At 40.4% G+C, this 22,500-nt stretch overlaps 2 protein-coding genes across 4 annotated transcripts in view; one reads left to right on the forward strand and one right to left on the reverse strand.

Annotated features, from left to right (window-relative positions):
- LOC137992485 (patatin-like phospholipase domain-containing protein 7) overlaps positions 1 to 13,524 on the forward strand; it is a 94,475-nt gene extending 80,951 nt beyond the window's left edge. For all 3 annotated transcript variants that reach the window (XM_068837840.1, XM_068837841.1, XM_068837842.1), the window contains 11 exons: positions 721 to 833; positions 1,629 to 1,692; positions 1,805 to 1,857; positions 2,225 to 2,294; positions 2,730 to 2,846; positions 3,861 to 4,009; positions 4,807 to 4,919; positions 5,591 to 5,630; positions 7,874 to 8,011; positions 8,955 to 9,254; positions 10,454 to 13,524. In XM_068837840.1, coding sequence (XP_068693941.1) covers positions 721 to 833; positions 1,629 to 1,692; positions 1,805 to 1,857; positions 2,225 to 2,294; positions 2,730 to 2,846; positions 3,861 to 4,009; positions 4,807 to 4,919; positions 5,591 to 5,630; positions 7,874 to 8,011; positions 8,955 to 9,254; positions 10,454 to 10,513 — 1,217 coding nt within the window. In that variant the 3' untranslated portion in view covers positions 10,514 to 13,524. The remainder of the gene's footprint in view (positions 1 to 720; positions 834 to 1,628; positions 1,693 to 1,804; positions 1,858 to 2,224; positions 2,295 to 2,729; positions 2,847 to 3,860; positions 4,010 to 4,806; positions 4,920 to 5,590; positions 5,631 to 7,873; positions 8,012 to 8,954; positions 9,255 to 10,453) is intronic.
- Positions 13,525 to 13,674: 150 nt separating this feature from the next.
- Positions 13,675 to 22,500, reverse strand: part of LOC137992483 (coiled-coil and C2 domain-containing protein 2A-like) — a 77,128-nt gene continuing 68,302 nt past the window's right edge. Inside the window, exons 44-53 of the mRNA XM_068837839.1 lie at positions 22,016 to 22,117; positions 21,662 to 21,751; positions 21,208 to 21,322; positions 20,545 to 20,675; positions 17,907 to 18,029; positions 17,392 to 17,450; positions 16,953 to 17,018; positions 16,666 to 16,701; positions 15,524 to 15,599; positions 13,675 to 14,712 (exon numbers count right to left, since the gene is read on the reverse strand). Coding sequence (XP_068693940.1) covers positions 14,518 to 14,712; positions 15,524 to 15,599; positions 16,666 to 16,701; positions 16,953 to 17,018; positions 17,392 to 17,450; positions 17,907 to 18,029; positions 20,545 to 20,675; positions 21,208 to 21,322; positions 21,662 to 21,751; positions 22,016 to 22,117 — 993 coding nt within the window. The 3' untranslated portion in view covers positions 13,675 to 14,517. The remainder of the gene's footprint in view (positions 14,713 to 15,523; positions 15,600 to 16,665; positions 16,702 to 16,952; positions 17,019 to 17,391; positions 17,451 to 17,906; positions 18,030 to 20,544; positions 20,676 to 21,207; positions 21,323 to 21,661; positions 21,752 to 22,015; positions 22,118 to 22,500) is intronic.

The following is a 22,500-nucleotide window of genomic DNA, read 5'->3' on the forward strand; positions in this document are numbered from 1 at the left end:
TTAAAAAAAAAATTAGAAAAAACCTTAGAAAAAACTAAGTTCAATGGCTAAAGTACAAGCGCATGTAACCAATACACTACCGGGACAACCAATCGAAACATCGCATTTTCAAAACATTTAAACGAAGCTAACCCTAACAATTTATTTAAAGCTAACCAAATAAAAGACTTGGTTACTAAGAATGGCAACGACCGTTTATGAAACGGGAATTAACGGAGGCGACGTCAAAATAATATACGCTTAATGTATGGTCACGAGGGAAACAGTCAGTTTTGTTTTCCCGAGAGTACTGATGTTTCCCGATACGAAGTCGAGGGAAACATCAGGACTCGAGGGAAAACAAAACTAAGTAATTTCGCGAGGGACCATACATTAAGTCCTTTGTTATATATTGAGACTTTTCCTTCAACAATCACAGCAAAACATCCTGAGCGGGCGACAACTGCGGAATTGTATCCCGGTTGGGATACATCTGAATTTGATCAGGAACACGTAACCAAGAATCAACCAATCACAGTGCTCGTTTTGATGAGTGAAAGTCTAGGTATATAACAATAGACGTCACATCATTTCTCGTGGGAAAACAATGAATAAGCGAATGAGGTGAACTGTCAGATCTCAATTAATTGCACTGGCAGAACTTTTTTTCAAACTCGCCAGCTGGACAAGCGGCTCTTTTGAGATAAAAACAGCTCTCTGATATCCATCTTCTGCTTGCAGGAATTCCTATTGACATGGTGGGTGGTACCAGCATGGGTTCCTTTGTTGGAGCAGCATATGCCGAATCTGGTGACGTCACGAAGATGTGTCAGAAGGTCCGCGAGTGGTCGATGGTAAGGAGATTTTCTTCATTTGAAACCTAAAGCCTGCCGCGTACGTGAGGAAAGACCTCAGGCTGAGAAAAAAATTCTCGCGAGGCAGTCAGCATTTTCCTCATGTGTGCGAATTTTTGTGATAAACTCGCTTCACTTGGCCGCAGATAAGCCTGCGAGGAAAATATCAAACATGTCAGTGGTTTTGTTGGCCGCGGTTGGCAAATTCCGGCAAGGGTCTCATGGATATACACACCAACTATATCTCTAAAAAAATGACCATTCTAAATCAGTTTCTAGAACTCAATATTGCTATAGCAATAAGATAAACGAAAGTTTAGACCTAATCACTGAAATGGGCACTTAGACTTAATCTGTAAAATGAGAGTTTAACCTAGGGGACTCGTGGTGGGTATATCCATGAGATCTTTCCCCTAATTCCCCTCCGTTTGCAGCAATCCTAGATTTCTGGTGAACATATCAGCCAATGAAATTGCATGACTTCCTCACCATCTTTGAGTTCAAGATGGCTTCCAAAATTGTTGTGAAAGAATTCATGCTAGAGGAAGGGCTTAATAATAATAATAATAATAATAATAATAATAATAATAATAATAATAATAATAATAATAATAAATAATAAATAATAAGTGTGAAGTCAAGCAAACCGTTCTCAAGAAAGAGTACGGCCCGCTTTAGTTCTTAATACCGAATCATATCCCGGAATTATTTGTGGGAAGAATGAAATATGTTTCTCTAGCCTTTCAAAAATTCCTTTGTTTGTTTTACTTCATTTATTTTTGTCGCCGTTTTTAGGACATGACGTCTCTTTTTAAGAAGATCTTGGACTTAACGTATCCATTCACCTCCATGTTTTCTGGTACGTTTTTTCTCTTGCAATGGAATGTCTTTTTTTCCCCGCTTGTTTAGTCTATTAATTTCTTTGTTACTGAGTAATAACCGTGTCGATATATTTTGCTGTATTTTTGCAGGAAGTGGATTTAATGCGAGCATTAGAAGTACGTTCGGGGAGCGACAAATTGAGGTATTTTACAATTCTGTTTGTCATCAGTAAAGTCATAATATAAATGATTCTCAAGGAAGCGAAACAATGTTGAAGTGTAGCCTGTAGTTTGGTTCTTTATTTGAAACCCGTCGCAAGTAGACAAAATTGGGCCTCTTTTTTGAGCGAGTTTCACACGATAATCTTGAATAATACGGTTGAAACCTTATTTTGCTTTTCGATCTATATGTATCTCTTCTATACTTCATTAAAGAAGTGCTGTTGTGATGTTTATGCAGGATTTTTTCGCTTTCGCAAACCTCATGTCATTGGCTGGGAAGCCTTGTTCAATCGGTTGTAAATATCGCACGCTAGTACTTTCCATAAAAAAATCCATAATTTTTTGCAGGATATGTTATTGCCTTACTATTGCATCACAACCGATATCACGTCATCAAGAATGAGAGTGCATACAGATGGTGGGTTATTTCTTTAAATGGCGATCACTTTTTCATTCTTTTGTATTCATGTTAATTAGACCTAGTGCCCTCATTTTGAAACAAATATTCTTTTGAAATTTGCTCTTACGGTAGCGAGGCTAGAAACACTTATTAGCATTGAAACAAATGAATATTTTTTTTGGCCACCGTTTTGAAAGAGGTCCATTGTCCTTCCGAGTTTACCAAGACCGCTGGATAATAGGTTTAAAAATGTACGTAAGACAAAGTCGTTCAGAAGGCATCAGAAAGCAGTTGAAGTTGGACATCTTTTAACATTTGCTTTACACTTAAATAAACTAAATGCATATGTCCTGTCCTTGTTACAAGATGAATTTGCGTAGGTCCTTTCCCAAGAGCGGAAGGACGGTCTTAGGATGTGGGAATTAATGGAACTCTACATGCCTTCCGTTTTAGGGTGTCTGTGGCGTTATGTGCGTGCTAGCATGTCTCTGTCAGGCTATCTGCCTCCACTCTGTGACCCAAAGGATGGACATTTGCTACTTGACGGAGGATACGTTAATAATTTACCCGGTATGTTGACTGATTATTCGCTGTGAATGGCGTCTGTAATTCGCGTCAAAAACTGATTTTGTAGGCTTTTTGGTGTTAGCTCCTCAGCCCGGGGAATGAATGTTGCAAACCTTTGTTTCAGAGAAGTAGGTCAAAAAATAGCATAGTTAGGGAGTGGAGACGGACTTATGGTTTGGGGAAGAAAACACGTTGTTTATAGGGAACGATTAAAGTTGTCATGACATTTTTTCTTGTGTTGTTTTTTTACCCAAGATTGATAAACGATAGGCGTTATCGCACGAGCTTTAAAATTTCAATTTGTTTGAATAAGTTGACAACAACAGACCGCCTACCCCTTCGTGCCAAGCGCCAAAAATGGCTGAAAGGTAACACAGCGTGGCTGTGTTATCGGTTTTATCGCCTCTCAAACCTTGGCGTGGTGGGTTATCTGAACATGACAGAATGTAATGGTAGTCTTCATGGATGCATTTAGCTGCCAATACTTGGGTCGTCTTTTAATTGCCATGGAAGTGTTCTTTTGGAATGTCATCTGCAAATGGTTGGACCGCTGTTTAGTTTTCACGGATGAGGGGGGCGAAAGTCCTCTTTTCAGAAACTGGGGGAAGTCAAAGAGCCCATTCTTTACAAAGAGGAGACTAAAGCGGCCTTCGCACGGCAAACTTAAGTTTGCAAACTCGTGTTGGCAAACTCAAGTTGGTGTGTGTGAAAGACACAACAACAGTTGTCAAACATGTTGGCAAACTATTGGCGAGAATAGAAACAAGTTCTGTTTGTCGCCAACAGTTTGCCAACGTGTATGCTGACTGTTTTTGTGCCGTTCACACACACCAACTTGAGTTTGCCAAACTTGAGTTTGCAAACTCAAGTTTGCCGTGTGAAAGCCGCTTAACTTCCTGGCGGCGTGGTCTGCCTTATTACACGAAGGTTGTAAAACGCATTTCATATGTTCACATGTAAATGCATTGCGACTTCTTAATTGCTATATAGTGTCATCTGTTATCACTTTTATTTTAGCCGATGTCATGAAAACCATGGGTGCTCAGACGATCATCGCCATCGATGTAGGATCGGAGGATCCCGACGACCTGACGAACTACGGCGATCAATTGTCGGGCTGGTGGCTGTTGTGGAACAAGTGGAATCCTTTTGCCGAAACCGTAAAGGTAACGAAATGTAGGCAAAACCATGTGTGCTTTTATCCCTTCTCATCTCGAGGCCGTTCGTATTTTTCCCTCCTGGCCTCTTTTGTTCAAAGACCACTTCATTATGTTCATTGAACAAAGTCGGAGAATAATAAACACACTGTGAATTTATTATGAAGATATAAACAAATCACTTGGCAGTGCTTTAATTTAGTTATTTTATTGAGTAACTTACCATACTAAAAACCGTTTCCTTTTTTCCTGTCTTTAAATTTCAAGAGATATTTGTTTGTTAGCCGGGATTGTTTTTTTGTGATAATTACTTTCTCCGAGATATACTATCAAACCAAACGACGTCAATCGTGGTAAACGGCTTAAATTATCGAAACAAAGATCGTCTTTCCTCTCCATTTGTATTCTCGTTCTTAGGGATTGTCGACAAATAAGTTTTCGACAACGTATCATGCGTTTCAAATTCTGAAAAAAGGACTTTCCGAGTTTGAAGTTTTTTTCGGTCAACAAAGAACGACTGAAAGGTTCGTCTTTTTGCGTGTTGTATTTTTGAGATTAATGGATTTAGGTTGCCAACATAAATGCAAGAAATTACTGAAATACTCTTGACAATTCTCTGATTTCAACTTTCACATAGGAAGACTGGAGCATCAGGACTGAGACTTTTGTAATTGCTTTTTTAAAATTTTAATTTTGGTAACCTAAGGTAACGATGTTAATGGGTGGAATCACCGGCTGTCGAAGTCGGGAGGGTCTTATTATTAGAACATTGTAAATAACAAGAAAACAATCCTGTCTCATTTTAGATTCCTGACATGGCGGAGATCCAGTCCCGTCTGGCGTATGTGTCGTGTGTCAGACAGTTGGCGGAGGTGAAGGAGAGTAGTTACTGCGAGTATATCAGACCACCCATTGATAGGTATGAACATATTTGGTTGATTGGCAGACAAACATAGAGACAGACAGGTTCAACATTTGACCAACATTCGTTCAACAAAAGTTGAACGGATGTTGGGCAAATGTTGGACGCGAAAACAAAGTTGTGCGGAGGCCGATCAAACGGTTCCAACATTGCGTCAACAAAAGTACCAACATTTTCGTTGACGTTGATTGCGAGGGACTAAGAACTAGAAACCAGACTCTCTCGTCCAGATAAACTGCGTGTCGCCATATTGATTTGGCGATCATGGAGCATGCGTGTGTTCTACAATTGTTTAACAGAGTATTCAAACGGCGTCAACACTATTCAACATTTTCGAGAACAAAGAAAAAGTTGAAGCTATGTTGAACGAAGGTTTAAACCGATTTAAATTTGATTAAACACTCTTTCAGCATTTTTACGCTTTCAACGATGTTGGACGACCTGTTCAAATGCACTGCACATTTGTTTCAACAAAGTGTTGAATGCTTGTTGAAGCAAATGTAGAAACCGTTCAAACGGGCCTTTTAAGACAGGCTCGCTGGTCGATCTAATTGTCTTTGCCCTTCGGTCGATTGATTAGTTGATTGAAGTTCAATGATAAATAATTAAAATTTATGCGTTTTCCACGTTAAAGTAATATGATGGATTGATTCTTATTCAATTTACAGGTTCAAGACTTTGGAGTTTGGACGCTTCGATGAGATAGTTGTAAGTTGCAAGTGTAAAAAAGTCGAGATACAAGTAATACTCAGTGATAAATTAACACGACCTACATCAATCAGTGGCTGGAATTGTTTATGCGCTTTCGTTTAGTAAACTAAAGCCTCTGTTATTTAACAATTAGACCTGTAGCCCGCAAGGGCTACGAGTCAATAGCCCGTGAGGCGAAGCCGAATGGGCTATTGACCCGTGGTCCTTGAGGGCGAAGGGTATAATTGTTTTAGTATCACCCAACTAGTCGGACAGAAAAGGCAATAATAAAGTTTAAAAAAATCTTCCAATAGCGTAGCCAATCAAAATGCAGCATTTGCATTAGTCCACTAGTTGGGTGATACTGATTATACTTATGATTTTCCTAGAAAAAAAGCCTGAGAAAATGCGCTTAACAGCTACAAAACCCTGTACTCAACATTTAACAGGAAAAAAGGCGCGGCATGTTCTATTAGGTTGAACAAACAACGGCGCATGACTCACTTTTTTTTTACAAACAAAGCAACTAACCCTACTTTTTTCTCGCCCTTCGCATTCGGCGTGAGACAGTCACTGAAAAGAAAAAAAGACTAATTCCTTTTGCATTAGCCGAAAACGTGGCTCTTTTGACTGTACAACTGAGTGAGGGATATTGTGTTGGTAGAGTAGCAAGTAAGTAGTAAGTTCTATTTATTCCATTATACATTAATTAATACGGTGAGGTTATGTCGTTAAAGTCTGAGCAAACGGCTTCAACATCCGTTCGATTTTGTTGAACGATATTGACTGATGGGGTGGGAAAACGGTCTCAATATATTATACATTTGATTCAACAACCTGGAATTCACTCCCAGACTGCAGCCTGGAGCATGGATACGTCATTTAGAGACCGATCACCACACCCAGCAATGTTGAAAGAGGGAGGAGGGGGGGGGGCAACAAAGGGCTTCATTTTCATTCAGCATTCGCGAAAACAAAAGAAATGTTGAATGGTTTTTGAAACAAAGTTTAAACGCTTTTAAACTCATTCAACATCGATTCAACTTTGTTTCAACATGTTTCAACATGGTTGAAGAGGGAAGGGGAGGGGGTTGGTGCAAACGGTTTCAACATCGCTGTTGAACACAATTGAACGGGTATTGAAGCAAATGTTGATGTGTTGAAACCGTTTGCCCACCCCGGCAGCCAACATTGTTCAACATCGTTCAACATCGCTCCACATTGTTCAACAAAATCGAACGGATGTTGAAGCAAATGTTGATGTGTCGAAACCGTTTGCCCACCCCGGCAGTCAACATTGTCCAACATCGTTCAACATCGTTCAACATCGCACAACATTTCTCAACAAAATCGAACGGATATTGAAGCAAATGTTGATGTGTTGTAACCGTTTGCCCACCCCGGCAGTCAACATTGTGCAACATCGTGCAACATCGTTCAACATCGCACAACATTTCTCAACAAAATCGAATGGATATTGAAGCAAATGTTGATGTGTTGTAACCGTTTGCCCACCCCGGCAGTCAACATTGTTCAACATCGTGCAACATCGCACAACATTGCTCAACAAAATCGAACGGATGTTGAAGCAAATGTTGATGTGTTGTAACCGTTTGCCCACCCCGGCAGTCAACATTGTTCAACATCGTGCAACATCGCACAACATCGCACAACATTTCTCAACAAAATCGAACGGATATTGAAGCAAATGTTGATGTGTTGTAACCGTTTGCCCACCCCGGCAGTCAACATTGTTCAACATCGTGCAACATCGCACAACATTGCTCAACAAAATTGAACGGATGTTGAAGCAAATGTTGATGTGTTGTAACCGTTTGCCCACCCCGGCAGTCAACATTGTTCAACATTGTTCAACATCGTGCAACATCGCACAACATTGCTCAACAAAATCGAACGGATGTTGAAGCAAATGTTGATGTGTTGTAACCGTTTGCCCACCCCGGCAGTCAACATTGTTCAACATTGTTCAACATCGTGCAACATCGCACAACATTGCTCAACAAAATCGAACGGATGTTGAAGCAAATGTTGATGTGTTGTAACCGTTTGCCCACCCCGGCGGTCAACATCGTTCAACATCATTCAACAAAATCGAACAGATGTTGCAGCAAATGTTGAAGCCGTTTTCCCGGACCATTACTATTTGTGTTACTCGAGGGATAAATAAATGGAAACACTTAATGATGTTAACCGTTTGACAGTAATCCTGAGCCGTAATTAGTATACTATAACCTCCCCAGGACGTTGGTTATCACCACGGCAAAACAGTGTTCAGCGGCTGGATCAAGGGAAACAGATTACCCGAAATCCTAAGGGAGCATCCGTCTAGGAGTCACATGACCCATGCGTACGCCGCTACTGCACAACCTCCTGCGAAGGTTAGTTTATCTTCCAACACTTGACGTCGATGCCAGGTTCTTTCTGTGATTAGCTAAGCTTCAGCTGTCCTTTTCATACGAACAAATGTATCCTTTGACGCAGTTTTTGAGTTCCAAGTATTGTATATGTTAAGACATTGTAGATAATGAAAACGCATCAAAAGCATATCCTAGGCGCGAACTATTTCGCTCTTTCAGTTGTTTTGCAGATTTCTATCTGACGGCCTCTGCCGTTCAGCTTGACTCATCGCGGAAGTTAAGGGGGCTCAACATCCACGTGGGGCGTTCTTAAAGGAAACCGCCACTAAAACAGGAAAATAACTTTAAACCACAGAAAATAATGTTTACAATCAAAATTGTTCAACCTTTTTTTCCAATGAAAGCGTTTGTATCCGAATGAAATGAATTTTGTTTTAAAATTTGGCTTTAAAATTTCCCGGGCGCTGCCATCTTGAATAATTGTGACGTGTCGTGGTTGCCCTGTTGTTCTGACACAAAGAGCGATTGTTCTGGAACAATAGGGCAACCACGACACGACGCTGCGCCCGGGAAATTTGAAAGCCAAAACAGGCGTTTTTGACTTCCATTTTTTTTGGGTACAAAAGCCTTCATTGGAAAAAGTTTGAACAATTTGGATTGTTAACATTATGTTCTGTGGTTTAAAGTTGCTTTCTTGTTTAAGTGGAGGTTCCCTTTAACATTAGAGTCAAACAGAGCTAGTGGTTATCTTTCAATCAACATTTAATACGTCAACTTTTCAAAGAGTCAGCCGCCGACGTTGGCGCAAGTTAGTTACTATTGTTTTTGTTTTCTTATATATTGTTCCCATACTCTTGAAAAAATCCTGCCTTCTTCGAGAATGTTGTTATAATCAATCGAGTAAACTCTCAATGCCATTAACGATTGCAAGTTTCGAATTTAACTTCTCTTTCCTTGCTTTTAGATGACCTCCAGCACTACCTTTACCAACTTGGCGGAGCAGATATCCCGTATCGAGCCTCCCCACCCTCATGACTGGTTACCATACTCGTCATCAGAAGGCATGCTCAGTAATGGTTCTTCTATTGGTCACCATATGTTCTCGGCCTCCGAAGACGACGATGAAGACGAAGATGTCGAGGCAATAGTGCGAATGAGACCGAGGACAGGATCGCTCTCTGAGCACGAAGATTTGTTGGCCCTGAAGGCGCGAGCGCGAGCGCAAGCGGTTATCCGACACCAATTGCAAGAAGCTGGCTATGACGTAAGTGCATAACAATTGCGTTACGCTAGGGCTTCCCTCTCTTCAAATGGACTTTTCCAATTTCTCGATTCAGACCTGCGAGCGGAATTTCTGGCGGTACATTTCTTGTTTCTTGTTGCATCAACTCTGAGTGAGTGCTTAAAATGTTTTGAAAGAAAGAACATTTTATAAATTGCTTCTTTCTTAACCCATTCATCCCTGAAGCGACTCCCATTGACGAGTAAAGTCGTCTGGCGTTTGACAGAGTAAACTCTGCAAGTCTTGCTCGCAGGGTTGACATACGAGACACTTGAATCCGACTGCGTGGAAGCGTTTCTCTGTAATATATATATTAAGACAAGATTCCCATAAAATCCGCGTGACCTGTCCAAAAATTAATCGGCTTTTTCGGCAAGTTTTCTTTGCTAGGCAAAATCGTCATTCAGCAATGTATTCTAACCTAATTTCTCTCACTAAAGAATAGTAAGGATGCTAAATGATAATTTTTTAGAGTAGCGAAATCATGGAACTCTTTGCCTTTACATTTAAAATAAGGTGAATCTTTAAAAGAATTTAAGTATCGATTACAATCCTATCTACACCAGAAGGATATTTTTACTTTCTCTTAATTTATTCTTCTTACTAGTTTATTATGGTACGTAATTTCCAGTTGCCTATGTATTTATGATTTTATCTGTATAATTCTTACTTACTGTAACTTGAGGTACCCCTCATGCGAGGGAAATATTTCCTGCATGTAAATACTTGTAGTCTTTTGTATTGCTTAAGCCACCCCCACCCCCCCCCCCTTTTTTTTTTTCGTTTACCTTCGAATGCGTTTCTTGATATTGGGTCGGTCGGTCGGATTGAAAAAAACAAAGGGCCCAAGATAAAATCATAAGCATTATCGGAATCGGAGGCCTGGTTCCCCAGCATCATAGCTGTAGAGCCAGGAAAATAACGAGACGTGAACCCAAAATCAATATGGCGGAAAAGTTGGTGGATGTTGTTGCAAAATTAAGACAGCGTGGGGAAAAGGAAACTCCTAACCAATTTTTTTTTTTTTTTTTGGAAAATGCCAAAAATTTGGGTCGTTCGGACGACGCTAAACGGAAAAAAAGGGGATGGCCGTAATTGTAAAAGAAGAAAGGTACCGTACGAAGGAAACGTTCGGCGATATCAATGTTAGCTTCATAATGAGTTTTTGGTTTCTTTTGCAGTCGGACGACACCCATCTGCGGAGAAGGATGACGCCACTTGGAGTCCACAGTGAACCGTAGAATGTGTTGGAACACCCTTATATTTGTGATGTTCTGGTCGACTTCAGTAGGGGAATGGGGCTCCAATCACAGCCGAGGTAAAGAGCTTTCGGAGTCATTGGACTCTAGCCTACGCCACCAAGGGCTTTCCTTGTCGTGACTGGATGGGTTCAAGGCTAACAGTGCCACAGCCCCATGAGTAAGACAGCCGATTCCATTGTGTGATATAATTATTAAAATCGCTCAAAATGCACTGAGCCATCGTTAAACGATTTTGGCATGCGTAAGGGGTGAATTTATCAATAAAAAATACTGTATCTAAATATAAATTGGAAAAAAACATAAGGTGAATCAGGATCTTGGGTCATGATATTGTAAGCCTTAAGCATATAGGTTTTCTAATGCGAAGTGGAACATTTAAAGTAAATTGTTCAAAATGTGAAGTTCCAAGACAGGCGTTTGCGTGCATTGTGTGCCAAAAAAACGAAACATGAAAAGTAATAATGTCTTTTTATAGTGAGAAAGTTGCAAGTGAGATGTGCCTTGTTTAATTTCGATTAGAAATGATGTGAAGGGTTTCGGAATATAAAGCGTCGCGGGGCGTCTGTGTTTGGAAAGGAAAGCGCCGGAAAGGGTGATATTGAAGGACTTTTTCCCTCTTGGCTCCAAACAAAGTGACTGGAAAAAACCAAAGCGCTTTTATTTTACACCAAATCATCCCCTTCATCGGGGGAGCTTACCATTCAGCCAAAAATCTCGGAAATTGCCAAATTAAACAGTCATTTTCCGGAAAACCCGTTTGGGAAATTATGGAATGCCTCCAGAAGTACTCCTGATTTTCCGATCGGAACGGAATTTCTGAAATTCCTGCACATATTTTACCGATTGTTGCCTTTCCAGATGATGAGCGAAAAGGTTTGAAAATTGAACATTTTAATAATAAGTGGAATTTCGTCCGGTTGGTCGGTATAGAGTGTTTTCGCTCTTGTGATCAGTAACCTTGTTTTTCCACCGAAACAAAGGAAAACGTTTGCATGATAACAGAACTCAATTCCCGGGGGATTGGCTAGGAACACGATCATGGCCGCCGTTCCATTGTTTGGGAACATCAACATGGCCGCCGTGGCGTCACGTGAAAATGAAAAACCTGAAATAACAGGTTTTCTGAGCCCGCGAGACTGAGCACCCCAGCAAACCATTGTTTTAACGAAAACCGTTGTTCAGCAACCTTGGTTCTGGTCATTGCTGTCAAAGGTCTTCCCGTGAAAACACTCTATACGTATAAAATTGCTTACCATTTCCAACAAATGGAAAGCACCGCAGGTGTACAGAAACTAGGACAATAGCAAACTAATCATTCGCAAGCACCAACACTACATTAACAGAATTATTTTTTTGAGCAAGCGTCGATTACGAATGTCGATTATTTCTGGTATTCGTGTTAAAGCATTGCCATTAGTCAAGTTATCATGTGATAGAGGGAAGATATTTTCGCACACATAAATAATAATAAATTCGAAAAATAAGTTACGTTCAGGAAAAAAAGAAGCGATTATTTTCGTAAAGCCAATCATTTTGATGGTGGATGGTGTATGTATTTAAGCTAAAATGTAGATTGTAATTTTGTGTTCAATGGAATTCCACGAGGCAAATCTTGTTGGAATTGGGAGCTTACGCGAGGACGAAGACTGAACGTTGTCTAAGAATATTATCTCCCGTTATTGTAATAATTTCGCGATTACTTCAAGTCGTTCGGTGCAGAAAGCGTGCATCAACATTCCAGGAATAAAAATTGTTAAAAACGGTGCGGTTTGGATAGAAAATTGAAATTTTATTGTCGAGTGCCTGCGTCTTCCGCAACACCTCAAATTTGGTCAGTGGAAGAACCGCAACGAAATGTACCAAAATGTGATACGCACGCGCGGGGCGTTGTTTTCGTTCATGATTTTAAACCTTCTTTCTTGTGGCTTTCTCTTTGCCGTTGCCCTTGCTTAAGCTCCCTAATTACGACCTCGAATCCTCGAATCAGAAGTTCCGCGAACTAAAACAACTTGGTCGCCTACGGTTCCAAAAATTACTCATTAACCATGGCTGCCCTGCATATTTTGGAACCAGCCAATAGCATTGCTGCTTCTGTGATGAGAATGATGTTCGCTGGATATTAATTCGGTGCCATTCATTTCTGCTCATTTCGTTTTGCGAGAAAAGAACAATTTTTTTTCCTTAGTAGAGTACGACATTTGCCCCGTGGATTCACGAACATTTACTAATATATTTAAATCAGGTGTTGTAAACTTTCCACTTTAACTCTTACATCTTATTGTGTACTGGTTTCGGCCACATAGTGATCATATGTACGTTCAGCCCAATATATGAAGATATCAAGCACGAAATACAACTGATAAATTGATCGCTCGTAATAAATCGGAGACGATACGCAAAGAATGAAATGAAAGTCAAGTATATACATCTTAGTTTCAGATATTTCTAGATGAAAACCAAAGGCTCCTGTCAATAAGTTCGACCCGTTCAGTTTCGCCACTACCATATTTCGATTTGACTGCTTCCGTCGTTTCCTATGACCAAACTGTTGACATAGCGGTCTCAAAACTTGAAAATACAATTACCTTCAAACGTACTCGTTAGCTTCAATTATGATTACTTTTATTGTTAACGTACAGAAATGTTCATTTTTTAAGAACTGAGGAAACTTTCGAATTGCGCGAGACAAATCGAAGGGGTCGAACTCGCGAAGGACCAAAAGCGATATTTTTTTATATATCTAAACTGAGAGGAGATATCTGAATTGGTTGATCACTCTTTCTTTTCTCCCTTCTTACGAACTCGGTTTTATATTACATTTATCGTGAGAAATTACATCACTGAAAGATGTGGAATCAAGGAGTCTAGTGTGTGATGTGAATTGGAAATAAATGGGGTAATTTGCTGTGGGCGGGGTTTATAGCTAAACAATGTAGTCGTAACATGATTTGTAAATGAATAATTTTGGAATAAAGTTCTTGCTGGTGATTAAAGTTGGCTTGTCGACTTTGGTTTTTAGGATACGCATTCATAGCTTGTCTTAAGTTTCACAGTAAGGCCACACCATAGGAAGAAGTAAATTTCCGTTTCTTTTTTTTCAACAACTGCCTGACTGATAAGCTTAAATAACATTCTCCGCGTTTAAATAAATGTTTAATATCTACAGCTGAGCAATAGTTAACTTAAAGAATTTTTACAACTGACGCACCCATTCATAATTAACCGCTGTTTCCTATGAAATCATACAACCATAAAGTATAAGGTATAGAAACCTACAGTATGACTTAATTTGAAAAGGGCCTGAGTATATACTCCAAAAAATTAACGACCTTTACATTGGAGTTTTAAAATTTATCTCTTGAGCTCTGAGAACACGCGCGGTTACGATTTTAGCCAAGTGCACATGTTCAGAAAGAAAAACCTGACTCGTACAACAATTTTACAAAACCTCACCTTTCGTCTACAACTAATAGTGTCCTTTAACTTGAAAAAAAGTTTAAAAGGGACCGGAAACTGAGCTCCCTTTTCATATCTGGAGGTGGCTGGAATTACTCCCGTCCTTGTTTAGTGTTTTTAGTCGACCTCAACAGGTATGGTTCAATAGAAAACGGGTTGCACTTGGGTTTGTTTGTAGAAATTATTGTTTCCGAGATACGACGTCAGTCTGCATGTCGTCGCATGGGCGTTTTTAAACTCTCCGTATCCGTTTTCATGTCGGAGAAAACAAAATGTTTTTCATCCACACTACAACGATTTAAGTCGTCGTTTTCAAGCGTTTTCGTGTTCACCTATCCACACCAATGCGTTTACGCCCCGCCGTCATCGTGTTCAAAGGGCTTGGTTTCACCTATCCGCAGTAAAAACGAGGTGATTTCAAAACGGTCCACTTTCGAAAGACTCCGTTTTTATCAGCGTTTTTGGGCGTTTCAGTATGCATGACAGGAGAAAACGCATCACCTACACCATTCAGTGTGGATGGGGCCTTAATAACCAGCTTTTCTCCTCAGGGTACCCACGTATATCCAAAGAGAAAACACCCCTTGTGGGTAGGGGTGAATGTGTACAGCAAGAGCGAATTCAACATCCGGGTCTTCAATTGTGTGTACGCCAGTGCTGTAAACGGCTTCCGATACAGGAGGCACTTCAGTGAAAGACATGTTAATTGGAAAACCAGACAACTGAAAAGAAAACACATGCGTGATCAAAAGATGTTCATTACCGTCGAGTGTACGAGACTAATCGGTTAAATAGCACAGCATATTTCATTTTACGAATGAGAGAAGTGATCCTCGACCGTTCTTCTATAAGCCGCACTTCAAATATACATTTCATAGACCTTATTCATAAATGGCGGTCAATTTATATTTCTTTTGTCGAAGTGCAAATTAGCCTACCAAGCCTCGATACCCTACAGTGAATTGAAGAGAATTCTTGCTCTAAAATGAGGCTTGGTAGGCTAATTTGCACAGGGAAAAAAGAATTATAAATGTGACCGCCATTTATGAATAAGGTCTATTTCATATTTCAATTTAGTTCATGTACGCTACTGGTTTCGCTCTCCAAGAAAAACCCAACGTGGCAAAATGAGTGGTGACCCCCATCCAATATAAATCCCGAGCATTACGTACTGTATAAAAAACGAGCAGCATTGTTTCATCGGGTTTAAAAATACAAGGCGTAGCCGCGTGCTCTTAGATGCGACCAAACACGTGCTGCAATTTTTTTTGAACGGTTTCAAAAACATTCCACAAGAAGCGTACGTGTCCCTCGGGAGTCCGAACAAAGGTTCAAAATGTGAGGGGCAGATATTTAGCGTGCAAGAAAAACAAGGCGGGCCTCATTACTGTTCTTTATGTAAAGAATTTTAATGAGGAGAGTTTTATCGGATTAAAGCTCACGCACGTGACGTGTTATCGACGTTTTGATAGGCTGTTAGGCTGATAAATTATTAATCACTCTTTGAAGCAATATATCGACATAAAGATGAACCTTGTAGGAAGTGAGAATCTGATCCAGCTCAGCGGCGTGATTAATTGCAGTGGCCTGGCTCACACTCTGTTCCATGCTAAATTCAAAGAAGGAAAAATAAATGGTATACAATTCCGGAAACTTCTAAGATAAATTGTCAGTTGAAGGAAAATGTATGAATAAGGGAGGTAAAATGGTGTTCTCCCATACTCCCTCCAATTTTTTCTTCCATTTTTACATTGAAATGGGGACTGGATCAAGTTGCCAGTCAATGGAATGATAGAAGCTCTTTGAAAAAAAATAATAACAAGTTGAAGTAATTAGGCAATAGTCTTTGAAAATGAAACAGGATCAATTCTCTATTTTCGAATTCCCCATAATACATCTTGTTTGCTCCCCAAATTTTGCATAAACTATTGTTTTAAAATGCTCTTGGGGACAATGCATATTCCCAAGAGCATTTGAAAACAATGGTTTACGCAAAATTTGGGGGGGCAAACAAAGTGTATTATGGGGAATTCGAAAATAGAGAATAAGGAAAGGACCTTCCAAAAGATATAACCGTTCTTTCGAATTCCGAATTCTTCACCTAAGGCCCCGTCCACACCTGTCCGGATATTTTTGAATCCGCAACTTTTCCTTTGCGGATTCGCCTTCCGTGTACCCGTACCCGTACTCAGATCCAATCTTTACCGCGTAATTATTCAACGTGGCCGCTGAACGAAATGCTCTTGTCGCCAACTCGCACGCCTGATGGGGCATGCTCTGTTGACAATAGTAACAAAGGAGTCCTGGATACTAAAACGAATCGGGATACTTGAGGACGGGCAGATTCTATTTGAATCCGGATCCGTGTGAACGTGAACATTTTGAATCCGCAAAGAAACGTGTGGACGGGGCCTAAATATCACGATTTGTATGTTCAACGTTTATATTACGATCCGTAATGGGTTATTTTTTGTACCACCAATTTCAAACAAACACCAACCTATACTTAAACCGTAGCGGTTACAAGAAAATATGCGGCGTAGGGCCTGCTTGTCAGCTTTGCATAGAGTACAAATATGACCAGAAAACCTTGCAAAATTCTTCTAGTTGTGATTGTCACGCAACGCAGACCTTGTGGTCAGTCAGTTTTATCAGACCTCGTCACTCGCACTTACTGAGCAAGAAGGCTCCTGAAGGCTTGAGTGCAAAACCTGTCAAGATGAGATCAAAATGTGCTCGTTACTGACTGACACCACGCGCAATATCTTTCTTATATCGCAAATGCAGTAGTAAACTACCCAACAGTGATGGGAGTAGATATTGGCCTACCCTATGGCTAGCTAAACTGATTTGAAATTTCCCTGGAAAAATGTATAATCATTCAGAATTCGGTATCAAGATGCTTGCAAATGGTGTTTTTGTAAGAGAGTTGTTGCATTAGTTCAACAGTTACTGATCTTACCTATTCCATCGAGTCACAAAGCGAGGTCTCCAAGACATAACTTTATCCCTCAAAATCTTTTCGATTCTAAAAGAAAAGACAGCTAATAATGTTGAAGCGCGTTAACAAAAATACGCTAAATCCCTAAACAGCGTTCAAGGCTTCCTCATTCTTGGAGATTTCCACTTTTCCCACCCAACCAACTACGGGCCGAGAAAACGTGAGAAAAGGTCTTAGTTTTCAACCACTCGCCCACCACATCCATCCCCCATTTGAGGCCACATGAGGTTGAAGAGAGGAGAAAACAGAGAGCCAAAACCCACGTAATTGCCATCGGAAGAAACATTGTCCTACCAACATTAATGTAATCTGGGTGTGGTATTTAAGCCCTCTTTAAGTAGGTCAGTCGACGAAAACAAAAGAAACTGTAAGATCAAATGTTGTAACAAAGTGTCATTACTTCTCTTGCAGTCCAGTAACATACTCTTGATCCACACGTTTGTACTCAAGAACCTCTTTCTGTAAACCAGGACAAAATAACTACTGAGTGGATTAATATTCATATCCTAAAAGGACGATACACCTTTCTGTCGAAAAAAAAAAGCTCTGAACGAAAAAGAATCGTTCTCGTGGAAAATAAATTCGCTAGAAAATTTCAACAAAGTTGTGCTGTTACACAGTACTCCTGCCTTCTTAAAACTCCGGAGGTCGGTCGCAAATAGATACTTTTGCCCTAGGTGCGGCAGCAAATGTGGGATAATTTCCACGGTAACACTAATTAGATTTTAGTCGGAATTACGATTGGCGCTAATCAAGCAACAAAGCAACCAGGATATTCAGCACTACAACAAAACAAGACATGGTGTGATATTTAGGACTTCATCTAGAGAATGCTTTCTCGGGTTCCCTTAAACTTCACTGCAGATCGCACGACAAATAAGTGAGCACGCCCATAACAACGGTAAGATGCAATACCTGGATGCTGAGTAAAGCAGGCCTTGGATAAGACCTTGTGAAGAACGGCTGCCAGGACTTTGTTTTCGTCAAGTCAAACAGCAATCGATATGGTTCTTCCGAAGGTTGAATGTTGCCCCAAATCTAAATTATTTTAATGCAAAACGCTGTATTAGTGATACAGGGAGGACATCAATGGAATTTTGAAATGCCAATTTTCTTATCTGTCAAAACTTAGATTTACGTGCATTGATTGGAATTGTATATTTGTTACTAAATCAATGGTAGGTAGGCCTTTGGCATATGGTGGAGGTCTAGCAATTAACGTTGTCAGCAGGCGATATGTGAAGAAAGGATATGGACGTGATCACAGAAGAAAAGCAGTCTGCTTTTGGTCATGGGCCTTAATCACACGGCGGCCATATTGAGTCCCGAGGGATTGAAAACTTTTGTTCTTGCGCACCGAAACTCGTTCCCAAACATTTCAACTCGAGGCTCGGGGTACGAAATCTGTGTATGGCCAATATGGCCACCGTGCGAATAAGGTCCATGCACATTAAGAAGAAAGTCGATGTACCAAGCTGAAGAAACACGGATGGGTCACACAACAAAATTTACATTCATTGTTGTTCTTGCCATCTTTTTTTCACCGAATAGTAAATATTATTTTTTTCAGTAAGGTATCACACTATAAGTATTCTGACCGTTTTCTTGTTAATTTTATTTAACATTTATTCGTGACTATCGGTGAATAAATACCGAGACGAAGTCGAGTTTTTAGTCATCGAGCCTGAGGTGAATAACTTTTTTAGTTTTATTGCATAATTGATTATTTGAAAAATATGCATTTTCAATAAAGCAATTAATTTATTCGTCTGTCAACTCGAAAAAACGGCTGGCGCAACCAATCAGCGCAGAGGATTTTCAATAACCAACTAAAATGCAATATCAGTTTTGCGGGATATCAGCAGGCTCCATAGAGTGTACAGTACAGTGTATTACCCGGGTGGTCATCCACCCAAGTATGAACCCATCCAACAGGACTTACTTTTACTTTCCCTTAGGGAAACTGTACACCACAGGCCACCCAGGCTCTGACGGTAAAAGTTAAAAGGAATTGTATGGGAATCCCGATAAAAGACTCAAAAAGATATCTGCGTGCAAAAGTTGTCAATAAAGAAGCCCTGCTTTATTGTCCTGGAGCCCGTTTCTCGAAAGTCCCGAAACTTTACGGGCCGTTTTCGGGTGTCACAATTCCCTTTGTATCTCAAGAACGGAGAGGATTTAAGTCGTCAAACTTCACAGCCATTTTGTTTTTTGTTACCTTGAAATCATGTTAAAAGATCGGCTTTTCAGAACAAGCGGTTGACAGTTTCGCAAATGGCTTTTCGGGCCCGAAAAATTTTCGGGACTTTTGAGAAACGGGCCCCTGGTCACTTGCTCGCTTTCTGTGTGGTTATTTGCCCGTTTTAACTTCATTTAAGCCATTTCTCAGCTTCCCGGGTTGTCACTTGTACCACAATAAGAAAGGAAAGGCTGGAATGTAATTTCCAGCTTACCTCACATCTCGCTGATAAAATCAAGCTTCTCTGACATCAGTCGCGCTCAAACTCCGGCGGCAACCACACGGATAAATTACTTCTCCTTGACCAAGTTTGAAGGTCCAGCGAGTATCCATTGTTGAGAAATAACGATGAATATACATATATTCAAAATCCTACGAGGCTCACTTACAACATTTGGACACGGCAAGTCAACTGATCATTTGAGACTAAATACGTCGTGAGCAGATCAGTCAATGGTTAACTGGTCGTTTCCAAAGCCTCGTAGGACCGTCCGAGCCTGGGCTACCTGTGCGCATGCTGGCACATAATTTCGAGGCCAAGTGTGCCAGCCAGCCAGCCAGCAAGACGGCGTCCAAACCCTGAAATCGTGTGATCGATACCCAAGGGACATCACGCCGGACTGGCACTGGATGCGCTGTCCTTCGTCGAACGCTAAGAAATTTTTATCATTTTGTCGGGCATTGAGGCGCATTTTGCGGGCTAAAATGGAGAATTTGGCGGGCTAAAATGTATTTTAGCCCGCTGAAATAAACCAATAAAAAGCATGAAATTGTACAATTGTACAATTAATTTCAAAACTTACAAAAGCTTTATGGATCTATCCTTTCATCAATTATAATTTTGAAAACTCAAATGGCAAGATTGTGTAATTTCTAGCGAGCTTCGCTTGATGGTGTGTTTTCATTGAGGAAAAATAAAAACCATTCAAATTGAAAACACTCGCGTGATTGTTCAGACTGCTTTGTTGTCTTTTTTTAAAGTTTCTATTTCTCAATGCCATCCAAAGTGATAATACTAATACAGTTTATGTTCTTGGGCATAAATATGTTTTGGCCCCTTCTCAGAGCTCATTTTAACCCTCGCCTAAGGCTCGGTCTAGAATGAGTCTGAGTCGGGCCCAAAACATATTTATGCCCAAGAACATAAACTCTACTGTTTTATTAGAAAATGAGACCAGCCATTTTTAAACACTGTACAAACAGTGGAAGGTTTGGAAGGTGTCGCTGGCCGGCCGTTAACGAGAAGGGTGATGAGCCATGGTAGTCTCTCTAAGGTGAAGCTAAATAAACGAAAGTGGATCTTACAACTCTTACATTTTCGTGGTTGACGATACATCCGATGCTCTTTAGAGGACAGTTTGCGTCTTGCACATCATATTTGTGACCAGTGTGAGCATTCCACAATCGCGGCGAGCCATCTAATGTCAGAACGTAAGCTGTAGAACCTTAAACACATCAAATCAGTCAAATCAGAAAGGAAATTGAAATTGGCTGCCTATTTTAAATTTTGAATGAATAGTTCAGTCTGTACCCCTTTGCTCCGCTTAGGACACGAATCAAGCAAAATGACGGTTTAGATTGCGACACTGAAAACTCTCCCAGATGAGCGCATTCAAAACGATGCATTTTCAGGTCTCCACTTTGACCCCTGTTTCACTGCATTTCTTACAATATTTTTTAGAGTTGGGGATAGACGGCGAAAACTCATATTGAACACGAGTTTCAAACTTCATCAAGGATAGTGGAGCCTACTCAGGACAAAACAAAATATTAAAGGATAATTAACGCGATGAATTTGACGGGGAAAAATAAAGATTCTCCCTAGGAAATCTTCAGATACGAAACGAAAAAGCTTTGAATAATATTTAGGCCCTTTCCAGGAATATTGGGAAAACGACTTTTCAATGTTCTTAGGACAAATCAAGGTCCAGATATTGATATTGAAGACTTTTGAAAGACTACGCAAACAATGCTAACCTTCTGGTATTCCTCTTCCCAAAACAACATATGCCTTCTTGCCAATATGAAGAAAATAATTACACAGTAACACCGCATGCTCCTCCTCGTCTCCCGCAAGCATACGAAGGAATTCCTGTACGGGGCAAAAACACAACTTAATACCATCAAATCGCACATAATTAAGATGAACTGGTTTCTAAGAAAAGTATAAAGTACAGTTACAATCGAAATCAATCTTCAACACCACACCAAGGTAACCTCCTTCGCCGACACTCTTTTGCTTTGTCACGCAATCTTTCCTTGGGACGAAGTGTCGAGCCAATGCAATGTCATAGCTGGCGGCTACAAAGCTGGTCCCCTTCGCGTGGTATGGAAATGGGCCAGTACTGTCTTATTCCTTTTTTCTTTCTTTTCTTTTTTAACGCCCTTTGAAACCTCTAAACTAACCTTTCAAAGCAGTCTTCATACTCACCTCAGATGTGGCCCAGATATCACAGAGGTCAGGGAAGGCAGCCGAATCCGAGAGAAAAGGAATCATAGACACATACCGAGCAATGCGTTCCTAGAAATGTTAAAAATTGAAAAGAAATAGTAAGGGCTTCAAAAGAAGTTTGAAAGAGCATTACTTAAAGAACTCTCTTTGTGCCACAAGACATGTTCTTGTGGGTGTCCGCCACAGTGCCAAGGAAGTCACTAGAGTGTCGCTACGAAGTGTTTGTCCGGAGGAAACAAGAGAAAGGAATCGAGAAGCAAGCAACTCGTCTAAATGTAAAAATCAGGAATTCCAATTGAAACAGGTTTTACAGCAGTGACATTTTTTCCTAACCATTTGGTATTGTGACTCTTCGAGAAGCTCATCAGGAGGATTCTGTGATCTGATGAATCGGGTTAAGAACACCTTCTTTCCCGCCAGGTTTGTAGCCAACGCCTGCGAGAAAAGGAATAGTCCACTATGAATAGTTTACAATTAGTTTGGATTCATTTGAGTGGTTCTCGTCAACCCTGGCTCATTTTTCTGCTCAAGAAACATGTGCAGTGTATCCGATACACTGGACACGTTACGGCGTAACTACAGTCTGTGACAAAATTCGTTGGAACAGTCCAAGACTATAGAGATCTGAAGCTTTCGCAGCTCACTCTCCCCTCACAATGTTGTTTTAACGCCAGTTTCTGAGCCCAATTGTCAAAACAACATTGTAGGAGGGCAAGGTATTGTAAAGTGTTTCAACAATTTTGTCCGGGACTGTATTTTTGAGGAATTTCAGTTATGAAAAGAATTGGCGGGAAATATGCTACATTTTAGGAGAAGGA

The sequence above is a fragment of the Montipora foliosa genome, chromosome 2 (assembly GCF_036669935.1).
Source record: "Montipora foliosa isolate CH-2021 chromosome 2, ASM3666993v2, whole genome shotgun sequence".
In the NCBI taxonomy this organism is placed as follows: Eukaryota; Metazoa; Cnidaria; class Anthozoa; order Scleractinia; family Acroporidae; genus Montipora; species Montipora foliosa.